Source organism: Gymnoscopelus microlampas (assembly GCF_963454915.1).
Source record: "Gymnoscopelus microlampas genome assembly, chromosome: 2".
Taxonomy (NCBI): Eukaryota; Metazoa; Chordata; class Actinopteri; order Myctophiformes; family Myctophidae; genus Gymnoscopelus; species Gymnoscopelus microlampas.
Window position 1 is genome coordinate 7651049 of NC_139939.1, and position 14487 is coordinate 7665535.

The 14487-nt window shown below is 41.8% G+C and overlaps 1 protein-coding gene across 1 annotated transcript; it reads right to left on the minus strand.

Annotated features, from left to right (window-relative positions):
- Positions 1 to 8433: 8433 nt before the first annotated feature.
- On the minus strand, positions 8434 to 9634 carry percc1 (proline and glutamate rich with coiled coil 1; the record flags this gene model as incomplete). Its single annotated transcript, XM_084044597.1, has 2 exons — positions 9453 to 9634; positions 8434 to 9021 (listed from the first exon to the last, which is right to left on the minus strand). The coding sequence occupies exons 1-2, from the start codon at positions 9630 to 9632 to the stop codon at positions 8434 to 8436; spliced, it is 768 nt and encodes a 255-aa protein (XP_083900723.1). The 5' UTR covers positions 9633 to 9634.
- Positions 9635 to 14487: the final 4853 nt, after the last annotated feature.

A 14487-nucleotide genomic window follows, 5' to 3' on the forward strand; every position in this document is an offset into this window, starting at 1 on the left:
ATATGCCCCCTATTCCCGCATATCTGAGTAAATACCTCCAAAAGGTTAGCGACACCCACAGTCACAATACCAGAGGGAGGGTTAACAACAATTTGGTACCACCCACCCATAAAACAAACATGGGCAAATTCTCCTTCTACACCACTGCCACCCAGGATTGCAATAGTCTAACCCCATCCCTCAAAAAATGCAGTTCGCTGGGCTCATTTAAAAGAGCCTTAAAAAAATCACCTTTCAGGAGGCCAAAAGAGGAGGTAGTACCATTTTCCCGTTAGACAGCCGACCCCCCCCCCCCCCTGTTCTTGTACATATCTTTTTCCCCCCTTTTTAATTTTTTTGTTGTACATAGTGTTATCTTTTTTGCTGTTTTTTCTTTTTGTAATGATATTCGAACTGTGGTGCCACTATATATGTATATGAATTGAATACCAAGGCCCTCATTGGAAACAAGTCCGCAAGGACTTTTATGAACGGACCTGTTAGACAAAGTATTTTAAATGTAACTGTGCTGTTTTAGGCTAATTTTTTTGCCTAATAAAATATTCAATCAATCAATCAAAGCCTATAGTCAGACAAAATCGCACACAAATAAGAGTGGCCCTCAAATTGTATTTCCAAAATATAAATAACCAGAGTGAAATTGATGGAATGACAAAATAAAAAATACATGAATGATGTACAGGCGTACGACATGAACCAAGCTTGATAAATATTAATAAACACACAGTGGTGGAAAGTAACTAAGTATATTTACTTAAGTACTGTATAAGTCCAATTTTGAGGTAGTTTTACTTTACTGGTATATTTCCAATTTTCAGTAGCTTACTCTTACTCCACTACGCCTCAGAGGCAAATGGTGTACTTTTACTCCACTACATTTATTTGAAAACTTTAATTACTTTGTAGATTTAGATTATTATTACAAAACATACATTAACCACTTGAGCCATATCTACATTTCGGCCATTAGAAAATAGCCGATCTACAAGCTCACTTGTAGGGCTTGTAGGTCTGCTATTTTCAAAGGATTTCTATACATTTTATACATTAGAAAACTTGTGAAATGGGACATTCTGCATAAGTATTACTTTCAACTTTTGGTAATTAAGTACATTTTTATACCAATACTTTTGTACTTTTACTCAAGTACATTTTTGATTCCGGACTTTTGCTTGTAACAGAGTATTCCTACATTGCAGTATTGTTACTTTTACTCAAGTCAAAAATGTGAGTACTTTTTCCACAACTGATAAACACATGCATATTTCTCTGGATGAAGTCCTCTTGCTTGGTGAAAAGTCTCGTTGACAGCTCAGCGCAGAATGAACTCCCTGGACGCATACCTTGGCTTCAATTGAAGTAAAATAACGTTAATACTACTCGCATAAACACATATCAAACATTAGTCAGAGGCAGTTCTATCTCCCCAAAATTGTCTGAGACTATAGAAGTCCAATAAATATTTCCACAGCTAATTAGATCTCATTTTAACCACTACAAAGAAGACCTAGCTGAACCAGCGGACACTTTCAAAAGGACTGGCCGCAAATAAGGCTTCTTAGGCGGGGTACAGTGGTCTGACGGGCCGGTCATCTGCGGCCGGGTTAACAGCGGCTAGCTGGCTACACAAACGTCCGAAAGTTCGGTGCACAAATCAGCCACAGATTTGAAGTTAATTAACAACATTCAAGCCTAAAATAAAATTCTTAAAATTACATTCTGTGGCAAAACAAAAAAAGAATTCGGACATTTCTTACCGCGGTCCGTGCCATATTGGTCCTGTTTTTCAAGCGCTGGTGCCTGGTGGTCGCGGTGCGGTGTTGCATTCTGGGCAATGTGCTGTGAAAAGTCCTCAGCGAGTCCAAGTAGTAACGGCTGCAACCTTGGATGACAGGTCTGCAGATCCTGTGTCTGCAGACAGGTCTGCAGACACAAGCCACCTCCCTACTCCTCCTAGTGGCAACAACCGTCTTCCATGCCGACATCTCGCCACTCCGACTAGTGGCTTCCGCGTGCGGTTAGGGTTAGGGCGAGGGTTAGGTATAGGGTTCGTTAACGTCGGAAAGGCGACATGTCATGAGACATGAGTATACATGAGTCACCGAAACACTAGGGGGCAGTAATGTCGGTCCTGCTGGCTCTGCAGGCCTGTCGTTCACTTTGCAGTGCCACCTTACAGGCACCTCACAGTGTGAGAGAGAGTTTTGTGCTCTCCTAAATCCACGGCAGGCTTTGAAAGTACCCACTTCAGAAAGAGGTGACGTGCATCACCTCTCCAATGACCAAAACCCACTTTGTGATTACTCAGACCTGGTATGGCAGACCTGTGGGGAGTGTGCAGTGGTGTACAATGTGAAACGATAGTTGAAATGGCAGGAGATGAAGTTAGCAGTTTATTTGTGTAAAGGGTGGATAAGAATGAAATGGTGTGAAAGACAGTGGCGACGTCGTCAGGTCCACAGGTTGTCATGGCAGAGCCTGCAGAATGGGAGAAAAGGAGAAGGCAGGAATCACCTAAGTAGTTATGATGAATGGGCCTAGTTTATAAGTATGATTATGAGCATTTATGACTCTTTCTATGGTTATAGATTATTACTATTTATCACTATGGAAGCCGTCGAACTGGTGCGATCTGACGGCATCCTAGAATTTATAGGTAGGATGTGATGTCATGCTGTCGTGAGATTACGTCACACTGGCGTTGTGTCCATATTCGGGACGACCGTCTCATCGTCATCGTCGTCTTGGTAACAGGTTGGTTTGTTGTGATGATGTAGTGTAAAGTTTCAGACAGACAGTAAGAGTGATGCAACGTACATACAACCGACATGGCGCAGGATTCAAATTGTAAGGTAGACTAGAAGTTCGGGCCGCTACGCGGCCCGAACGTCTAGCGTGACGCGTCGTTCACTTTGCAGTGCCACCTTACAGGCACCTCACAGTGTGAGAGAGAGTTTTGTGCTCTCCTAAATCCACGGCAGGCTTTGAAAGTACCCACTTCAGAAAGAGGTGACGTGCATCACCTCTCCAATGACCAAAACCCACTATGGAAGCCGTCGAACTGGTGCGATCTGACGGCATCCTAGAATTTATAGGTAGGATGTGATGTCATGCGTGATGTCATGCTGTCGTGAGATTACGTCACACTGGCGTGATGTCAGATTACGTCACACTGGCTACATACCAAGCCCCCAGAGCCGCTGAGAAATCTTGAAGCTGCCACCCCAGTGGCCAAAGCTGGAACTGCAGGCGGGGAGAAATACATGCGCGAGCAAAACATACTGATATATATTTATATATAGAGATATAAATATGTAAACATATTATACATAAATACATATGCATTTACATATACATAGGCATCTCCAGTGAATTTCATAAATATCTCGCGTTCAATCCTTGACACACGGGCTGCCGTAGAACGCAAAAATGACACTAGTGCGCATGCTCATAACTTTACGCCAACCCAAAACCGTCTCAATAATTCTACTTCCGGCAGGCTTCCGGGTGCTTCAAAACGCCAGTGAGCACATTCATTGAAATGATAGCTGGGGGCGGGGCAATCCTCCCTCTAGTTATATTATACCTCTATGCTACATACATACATACTGACAACCGACATGGCGCAGGATTCAAATTGTATGATGATGATCCGTTGCTATGGTGTCAGCTGCAATGTTTTGACTTCAGGGGAAGCGACACCATATTAGGTTTGTCGGATGTAAATGTATTTACTGCTGTATAATTTTGTTCGGGGGGTTGGTTGGTAGAGGAGGAGCCTGGTGTGAACGGGGTGTCATTGGTCCCCCGAGTTATGATCATAGCCTTGTACGGAGCATCTCCCATAGTCCCCCATATTCTATTGGGCTCTGTCAGTTTAGTTCATCTTGGTGACCAGACTGCAACAAAGTTGTGGGGAGCGATATAGAATGTTGCTGTATTTGGCAAGAAACTTGGCATGCACAGGCATAATCTAGTTAAATAAACAGAGAATTCTGTCAGTTCCTACAGTAGCATTACCTTGCTCAGTCTCATTAGTGTGGTTGCCCTAACATGGCAACCAGACTATTGTTATCCTCCGAGGCCATAACAGTTTATTTTGAACCGCATCTCCTCCCACAATTTATTTTTCCCAATTTAGTGCCATATGTCAAAATGACCGGCTTCACCGGGAATCGTGTGCTTGTATTTTGCTAAGAGATTGGTTTCATAGTTTAATTGATATTGATTTATTAGTGCATTAAATGTCCCCATCCACTTTAATGGGAAAATGAAAAAACTCCCATTCAAGTATTTATTTCTCAGAAACCGTAAGGGCTAGAGTTTCAAGACTTGGAGGGGTGGTTCATGATTTAGTCCAAAATTATTGGAAAAACAATTACACCAGTCAGCCTCATGGTGGCGCTATAAGAGCCCACTTTACGTTTTGGCCTATAACTCTTGAACCGTAGGTCGTAAATTAAAAATATTTTTTCCCTAGATTCCTTGGGTCATGACGCATTTGTGTCATGATAGATTTTCCGCCATTTTTAATTTTCATCAAAACACACTTTTAGCTCCTCCTCCCACATATTTTGTCCAAATTTTCTACGTCAAAAATCGGTACACATGATCTCTGGGCCCATGCGATAAACAGATCCAAACGGCATTTTGATAGTCCTTACCGTTCGTCCGTAAATGGCTTCCAAAGTTAGTGGGAGGGGCCTGTTTTACCAAAAATGCCAGAAATCACGAACGAAACGTCCGGTGAATCCCAAATTTGAATCACATGTTGAGGATGGTTTACTCAACAAATCCCCAAAAGCATTTCCATTTTGACCCATAGGGGGCGCCACAAATGCACAAAATGTAACCGAGGCAAAAACATGATTTTTGGGGGGATCAGTCCTCTCAAAATGAAATAAAAGCGATATCAGGAGTGACGTGACAATACGATTGGTATTACATTTGTGGGAGGGGCCTATTTATTTAGTGGGAGGGGCCTATTTCCTAAAATCAAAACGGCACGTATCACGAAGGCAGGATCCGATCGGCACCCGATTCGAATGGCACGTCGCACGGCCTCCGACGGTATTCCTCCCGGCGTATCCCTCGAGTCGTGATACGGTCGGCGCAACCACACTTTGCAATTTCCATGCATGGTGTTTTGATGCCCATGCATGGTGTTGATAGATATTTCCAGATTTCCAGTCTCTTGGTTAAATCATTTTATGGGGATATGTTTTCTATGACCGTGCAGGGCACAGCATTGATAGACATTCCCAGATATAAAAAAAATTACCAAGAATTCTAGGCAAGCCTGTCTCTTAGCTTAGACCCTGTATTAGCTTGAGTTATAAATAAATCTCCTTTTCCACGAGAAAAGTTGAATTAAACAGTTTTATTTTTATTCTTCAATGTGGGTTCAACTTTCTCTCTGTGGACCATGGGTGAGTGTGTTTATGTAGGGCTGAGTCTATTAATAGAATAGGTGCATGTAGTGTTTGTCTATACAGGAATACTCATACAGTCACATTCGACCTGGGGTATTTCTGTTCTAGGAGTATTTGGGCACATTGTGCTTTGGGAAGGGTTTTAAGACAAAACAATTGAATATAGCCAGATCGCAGGTCATGACATCGTTCCTAACGAGCATCGCTCTAATTTTAATAAATAGTGAAGATAATGTTAGTGTGCCTGTGCCACACACACACACCCCATTGTATCAAAAAATAGCACATGTGATTAGCCACACGTTTAGTGTGGCTAATCACATGTGAATATAACACAAATGTTTAATTAAAAGCAACAAATTAAGTAATGATGTTCACATGTGGCTGAACTGTCTGACTGGTTGGTCATTCACAACGATATATTCCTTCTGTAAAATAAATCATCTTTAGTGTCGGATTTATGAAGGAAACATTAACTGCAGCACAAGTCAAGTGACTTTGCAAACACTACTAAATACTGTACATACAGTACTATCACATTTACTTGGTGTGCCGGATTCAGAGTTTATGCACTATTTCAAATACTTTTTTACACAGGGCACCTTTGCGGCATTCGCCACATCATTTTTTTCCCTTCATATTTTGCATTACATTCACATTACATAGATGTGTTAGTTAATCATCGTAGCATTTAGTTTTACCTCCATGCTGCTGTTGTGCTGTGTTCTGCTGTACAGCATTCTGCTGGGTACCAGGGTCAGGGTCAAGGTCGTCTGCAGAGACATAGATGTCTACTATCCTCTCCTCTCTCTCCCCTCTTTCCCTTTGGCCATATCTGACATTGGTTGTCAGGTCTGGTAGGTCGTACACATGCTCACACATTCTAGTTCATCTTCAAACTATTCGTTGTACGACTTGTTGGAGAACAGAGGTCCCAAAAGAGGAGGTCTAACCGGTTAAAAATACTCAACGGAAGCTACTAAATATACAAGTTGAGCGTGACGTGCATGATATAGATGTATTTGCCATGTTCTGAAACCACACATCAAGGTCTCAGAAACACAGAGAGAGGGTGAATGTTGTTTCCTTCTGCTGCTGTGAGTCATTAAAAGTGTTACTTATTTAAAGGACCACTTCACCCATTTTCAACCTATCTTCATATAATTGGCCCTCACTAATTCTCATGATAATATGGCACCATTTTTGTCTCCTCGCTCTGTGTCTCAGAGGAGGGGCTGTGGACGGTTCAGAAACCTGCCTACCAGTGACATCATCGATTGGGCATTAGTGAGGACCAATGATATGATATGAAGATGGGTGAAGTCGTCCTTTAAGAGTTCTCACAACTTTATTGTTTGCTGTGATTTTAGGTCAGCATCCATCATACTCTGAAGACTTTTGAGTTGAGCGCGTCAGTTTCCCTTGTTTTGTTAAAACCAGACTCATCAGGAGGAGGAACAAAACAACCTATATTCTACAGCCTTTGTATTGAATGAGAGCAGGTTTGTTTAAAAAGTTGTACTGTATGTTCAACTTTTTGTTTTACAAAATCATGTAAAACAAATCATCTCTCTCTCAGTAAGAGAGAGAGAAATAATGTAGGCATACATTTCTCCTATGAATGCACCCATTGCACCCATTAGGTTAGACATAATGGAGCAAATATGTCATTGTGAGAAAATGTGACAGGAAATGTAGGCAAATGTATGTGACAGGAAATGCCCACCACACTGCTGTGTGAGCTCAGCGTTTCCTCAGCAATGACATTGGTGCATTCACTCATACCAATAGGACAATAGAAACAGCAGTGTGCTGCACAGCTGTTTGAGCTGGTGGACGTGATTATGTCCGTAGCATCATAGTGGAAAAAAAGCCAAATTGTTCATCAATTAAGTCACTAAAGCACTTCATCTGCAAACTAACCCTTACCCTTTTTTTTAACTTAGTAAAAGCATCAATACCACAATGCAATAACAAGTCATGTTTTCAAAATTTACTTGAGTAAAAGTACAAAAGTATTGGCATCAAAATATACTTAAAGCACCAAAAGTAAAAAGTACTCATTATGCAGAAATATCCCATTTCATGTTTTTAAAATGTATAAACATATTTTGAAAATAGCAGATCTACAAGCTCACAACGCACACGTGTTGTGAGCTTGATCGGCTATTTTCAAATAGCAAAAAAAGTATATATAGGGCTCAAGTGGCTAATGTACGTTTTGTAATAATAATCACAATTTTGAAAGTAACTAACTAAAGTTGACAAATAATTGTACTGAAGTAAAAGTACAATATTTGCCTCTGAGATGTAGTGGAGTAGAAGTAAAAGTATTAAAAATGAGTAAATGTACTAGTGACTTTACACCACTGGTTCATAAGTTAGAGTTCACATTACTGTACATTCATTTTATTAATGTTGTTTTTGGATGTGAATGAAAAGACATTAAACATATAAATGACACGAGTGCAGTCTCATCTGGACTGTGGAGCAGACTCTTTGACATTTTTAGCTGACTGTTAAATACTATAGAGCGGTGGTTTTCAAACGTTTTCATGTCAAGGACCCCCAAATGAATATGTATTTGGCCGTGGACCCCCATCTGAAAATATGTTACACACGATCTGTGTTGTTAAAGTGGTTCAAAGAATTCTCGATTTTTTGAAAATAGCAGATCTACAAAAGTACAAGCGTTGTGAGCTTGTATATATTCAAATAGACAAAGTAAATAGGGTTAAAGTTGTTCAACTGAGTTTTATGCAGTATCAACTAATTTAGCTGGGGATCCCCTGGAACCCCCTCAAGGACCCCTGGGGGTCCTTTGAGAACCACTGCTATAGAGAATATCTCCATAGAATATGATTCACGTCACAGATCGCCAACAGTAAGTACAATATTAAATGTGTGTGTGTGTGTGTGTGTGTGTGTGTGTGTGTGTGTGTGTGTGTGTGTGTGTGTGTGTGTGTGTGTGTGTGTGTGTGTGTGTGTGTGTGTGTGTGTGTCAGTGTGTATTGTGTGTCAATGTGTGTGTGTGTTCAGGGTTGTGATCCCAGTGTGCGAGCAGGTCACTGAAGTCAGGGTGTGTGTTGTCACCACAGTGTGTGTTAGTGTTAGTGTGTGTATTGTAGTGCGTGTTGGTGTCAGTGTGTGTGTTGTAGTGTTGCTCTGTGTGTGCGTCACTGTGTGCATCAGCAGGGTTGCTACTAAGCGCGAGCAAATGGCAGCACGGGATTGGCTCCGTCCAGAAGCTGAGCGGCAGATGTCGCTTGCTCATTGGTCGGCCACGCCCGTTGCTCCGCCCTCCTTGGTCGAACAGCTCGGCCAGGGGTCCCAGTCCGTTGCTGCCCTTGGCGACCGCGTGACCGTTGCCCCCGGCGGTCCGCTGGTCGTCGGGGGGGCTTCCCGCCCGGGCAAGCCGGAGGAGGTCGTCATAGTAACGCAGGCGCCCGCCCGTCGTCACGGAGACAGAGTCGTTGTAGATGTCGCAGGTGTCCTGGTCGCCGGGGCAACGGCCGAAGTACCGCCTCACGTCGCGGCTGATGATGTCGGCGAAGCGCAGCAGCTGTTTGGTCACGTCCGGCGAGTAGGGCTGTCGGTCAAACAATCAATCAATCAATCAAATAGTGCTGTGATGATTATGACATTTTTGTTGACAATGTTGGTACAAATAATTGCGATTAATATTTTATTGTGTTTTTTTTGCATTGAACGAACATGTTTGCACTTTGGGCAAAATAAGTCAAAAATAAGTAATGCACTACGACGAAAACAAGCCATATTCTTAATAATTTTATACCTTTTTTTTTTTAAATAACACAAAGAGCTGAGCTGCAAGCTCACAATGTGCCGTCATTTATTTATTTATCTTTGTGAAAATAGGCCTTTATTAATATTTTTCAACAGATTAATTCACACAGATGAATGGAAACAATTCTGACGATTCAGCAAAAAATAATAGTGATGATCTCAAATTACTGCAATAGATTACATAATAGTAATAATAATTGTAGCGGGGCTTACCGGCGACTGGGGGGCGGGGCCAAGGGCCTCATCTTCCTCCTGAGCATCACACTCGTCATCGTCGTCATCATCATCCTCCTCATCATCCTCCTCTTCGTCTTGTCTCTCTCCCTCCTCTGGTCTCTCCGTCGTCTCTCGCTCCTGGTCCTCGTGTGGTGGAGCAGGAGAGTGCTGGTGCATGATGGGATATCTCTGCTGGTCGCCGGGTGGAGGAGGAGAGAGCTGGTGGTGCATGATGGGAAAGTAGCACGGAGGAGGAGGAGCCTGAAGGTGGAGCGCTCTGATGACACCTGTAGCCATGATGTCTGGACAGACAGACAGACAGACAGACAGACAGACAGACAGCACCAGGGTTCAGGATGATGTTCATGTTTTCAAAGACTTTGAAATAGGATTTCCATTATATTCAACACACACACACACACACACTCTCTCTCTCTCTCTCTCTCTCTCTCTCTCTCTCTCTCTCTCTCTCTCTCTCTCTCTCTCTCTCTCTCTCTCTCTCTCTCTCTCTCTCTCTCTCTCTCTCTCTCTCTCTCTCTCTCTCTCTCTCTCTCTCTCTCTCTCTCTCTCTCTCTCTCTCTCTCACACACACACACACACACACACACACACACACACACACACACACACACACACACACACACACACACACACACACACACACACACACACGCACACACGCACACACGCACACACGCACACACAAACACAGCTACCTTCATGCATGAGGATGACCCGTTAAATTCACAACCACATGAACCCTAGATTCTGTGTGGAGGGGAAAAAGAGTGGACCAAGTCGGGGGCCAACTCACGTCAAGTTTAAAAAGTAAGTAGTTAGTAAGTAAATAAGAGCCACTCCTAGAGAGGAAGGTTCCCGGTTTGATCCCCCGGTTCCCACAGTGTCGCCCCTTTCTTACTTCCTTCACAGGTGTTACCAATGATACTAATTAAGGCTCTGTCCCATTTAGTGTAGGGTTACCCTCAGAGTTACACACCCACCATAAGGGGCCATTTGGGAAACAAAATGGAGTGTTTCTAGTGACCAGAACAGAGCCTCCATTAGTATCATTGGTAACACCTGTGAAGGAAGTAAGAAGAGGCCCAATTTCTTTCCTATATGGCTGCTGTGCATAGAGCCTATTGCTCCCGATGAGCAGGTTGGTGCCTTGAAAGGTTTCCTCTGCCTCTGGTGTGTGTATGTGTGTGTGAATGGGTGCATGTAATGCTCATTGTAAGCTGCATAAAGGCACTAAAATAGATGGAAAAACGACAGAGCTTGCACAAAAATGAATTTCGCACACTTCTTTACACGTGTAAACCTGTGATGTGACAATAAAGACGATTCTGATTCTAAATGCACAATTTATTTAGGAAAGTAAATTATAGTTATATTTACCTGGTTGTTGTGAGGACGTTCAGGCTCTTCCAGATACACAATGACTGACAGTCTGTCTTCCTCTGCGTGTGTGTTTCTGTGTGTGTGTCTGTCTGTCTGTCTGTGTGTGTCGTGAAAACTGCTCCCGCATGGTTCTTACCGTTTATATACCTCTAGACAAGGCTGCAAATGCACGTGTGCATGTGTGCGTGTGTGCGTGTGTGCGTGTGTGTGTGTGTGTGTGTGTGTGTGTGTGCGTGTGCGTGTGTGCATGTGTTTGTGTGTTTTAGGATGAGGCTGTGTTTCCACGACAAATATTTGCATGCTGGTATTGGTCAAACACACCTTGTTTACTTTGTTGCCTGGCAACGGGGGAGGGGGACGAGGGCTAATGGATGCTCTGCTAGGGCACAATGAAGAGCCGTTACACACACACACACACACACACACACACACACACACACACACACACACACACACACACACACACACACACACACACACACACACACACACACACACACACACACACACACACACACACACACACACTCCATTGCTTATCCCGTTGTGTTCTCAGCCCTAGTTAAAGAGTAAAAGGGTGTGAAATCAGATCACACGCTGTTTTGACTTCTAGAGGGACTCACACACACATCAAAAGGATGTTTAGATCCCATGCCAATCCTGATTTTTGGAGAGTCCTACCTACCACCGATTACTGATGCTTTGACCCATGTTTTGTTCAAAATAAATAATAATAAATCCCCAAAAGGGATCCCAGGTGGAAAGAGGCCAACAATAGGGACAAATGGGCTTTATAATTACCAATACCAATATTGCTAAAAAAATATAATAAATAGATAAATTATCAGCGCCGAACATTACAGTATATGCACACTACCCGTAGGACAGTGGTTCTCAAACTTTTTCATGTCAAGGACCCCAAATTGATATGCATTTGGACCCCCCTCTGACAATGTTCTGTGCCAGGGACCCCAGAAGAGAAGATTTGTGTTAAAAATGTTTGGGTTTTTGTAGATAAAAAAAAGAAATTCCCCATAAATAGCAAATGTACACGTCGCTATTTTTAAACACTTTGTGCCGCTCTGTGAGCTTGTAGATCTGCTACTTTTGAATAGCCAATGTTTAAAATATGGATAAAGTTGTTCAAATGATTGCGATGCTGGATGTAACATATTTAGCTGGGGACCCCCCTGGAATCGAAACAAGGACCCCTGGGGGTCCCCAGACCCCTATTTGAGAACCACTGCCATTGCAAACAGAAATACCTCCACTAAGTACAAACAAATACGGAATAGAGGTTTAGAAATGTTGCTATGCATCCCATGTCTATATTATTATCAACTTAATAAGTTGATACTGTATAACTATAGTTATAATAAGAACTCATAAATTCTTACAATAATCATAACTGACTTATAAGGTTAAGTATAAACTCATTGTAATCAGCTTAGAACACTGTATATTTACAGTTTTAAACTGTACACTAATGAATACTCATAATGCAAACATAGCACATCATAAGCCTTTTATAATGACTTATGACTTGAGGTCAAATATTATTATACTTCATAATTACTGGTCACTCATTGGCCAGGATCATAGTTTTTATTATGTTTCTCATAGTAATACATTATAATAATTATATAATGCTTAATAAACACTGCTATAATGCATTATAGTGTGATTAGCATTCAATTCAAGAATATCATAATACATTTTTGCCTACACCTTCAGGAATACACTATAATGCATAATAACAGTGATTATAAATGTCATAATACATTGTAACATTATTATAATATCTCTGCTGTCGGGCAGAAACCAGCTAACTCCAAAATGTTCATTTTTCAGGAAATTAAAAAACTAAACAAAAAGTGGAGTTAGGAGGTTTTGTTCATCATTGATAAGAACAGCTGAATGGACCTCCAAGCTCACAATGAGGTCAAAAGGGGGTGGAGCCTGGAGTCAGCAAAACCAGCTAACTCCACCCCCCTTTGCTGGAGTTAACTGGTTTAGCAGAAAGTTTGAGGATCCAATGGAGTTAGCTGCTTTTGTCAGAAGCACTTTCTAATACTTTTCATTGGTTCAATATTGTTTTAACCAACACACAGACGTAAAGGGTGTTCAATAGCACTGATTTATGGGGGGGGGGAATGTAAAAGCGGAAAATGGAGTTAGCTGGTTTCTGCCTGACAGCAACGATGGCAATTGGCAATTATAAAACACAATTCTTGTGAGTGTCCAGCATTGCCAGCAATAATGATATATTATAATACTTGACCTTCTAAGTCATTATAAAATGCTGTTTTATGATGCATTATAGACATGACATGGGATGCATAGCAAGTCCTACCAATGTTTCTTTGTTCTGTATCTGGTCCGTAATCTCATTGTTTATCAAGCATGAAGACCAGGCCAACACTCTTGACTCAAACAAAGCAGAGCATTTTCTAAAAGACTTTTCCATCACTGTTAAATGAACGGATATGTGTGTGTGTGCTTCTGTCTGCCTGTCCTTCTGTTTGTGTGTGTAAGAACAACATTTAGGTGTATCTCTGTGTGTGTGTGTGTGTGTGTGTGTGTGTGTGTGTGTGTGTGTGTGTGTGTGTGTGTGTGTGTGTGTGTGTGTGTGTGTGTGTGTGTGTGTGTGTGTGTGTGTGTGTGTGTGTGTGTCAGAGCAGCCGCCCCCATCATTGGTATCCAGGCTTCGGTGTTGATTTTAGGTCACAGGATCAATAGGAGCAATATGGGAGCTCTCCACACGCCCACAATAAATTACACAGGCTTTTAGACACAGGAGGACATGGACACACACACACACACACACACACACACACACACACACACACACACACACACACACACACACACACACACACACACACACACACACACACACACACACACACACACACACACACACACACACACACACACTCCTACCTACCACAGTCTATTCATAGTTTTCTATAATATGCATTTGATATACATCAGAGTAATTACATGTAAAGCTAAAGTTATCTAAGCTAGAGTCCCTAATCTGGTGGCAAACATTCTGCAAAAATAGCAGATCTCTTTGTGTAAGCCCTTTCAACTTCAAAATCCATTTTATGAATGGTAAGGGCCATTCACACAAAGCACTATAACAATAACAATAACTAAATGATATTGTTTACCATTGTCTTTTTTAGAGTTATAGGCGTGGAATAGAAATATTTTTTTAAACTATAGTTATAGTTATCTTTATAGTGCTTATGTGAACTGCTGTTTAGATTCTTTGAAAACACACGTCCCTAGTTCTGGTGACTCCTTCTAATGTATGAGGAGACCATCATGAATTCAATTACTTTTTATTTTAAAGAAATGGAAAAATGATGCATCAGAAGGACAGTTTTTACATTTGTATAGGCTGGTAAGCTGTTGTTTTTATAGCACAGCTAAAAGGCAGTGATTCTCAAACATACATTTTGTCAAAGACCCTCAAATTGTATTTGGCTGCAGATCCCCATCTGAAAGGCTTTTGAGCACGGGAGCCCCATAAGAGAAGATTTGTGTTCAAACATTTCTAAAATATTGTTTAAAAAAAGAAGGCGATCTACAAGCTCAAAAAGCGTTGCAACCCTATTTTATA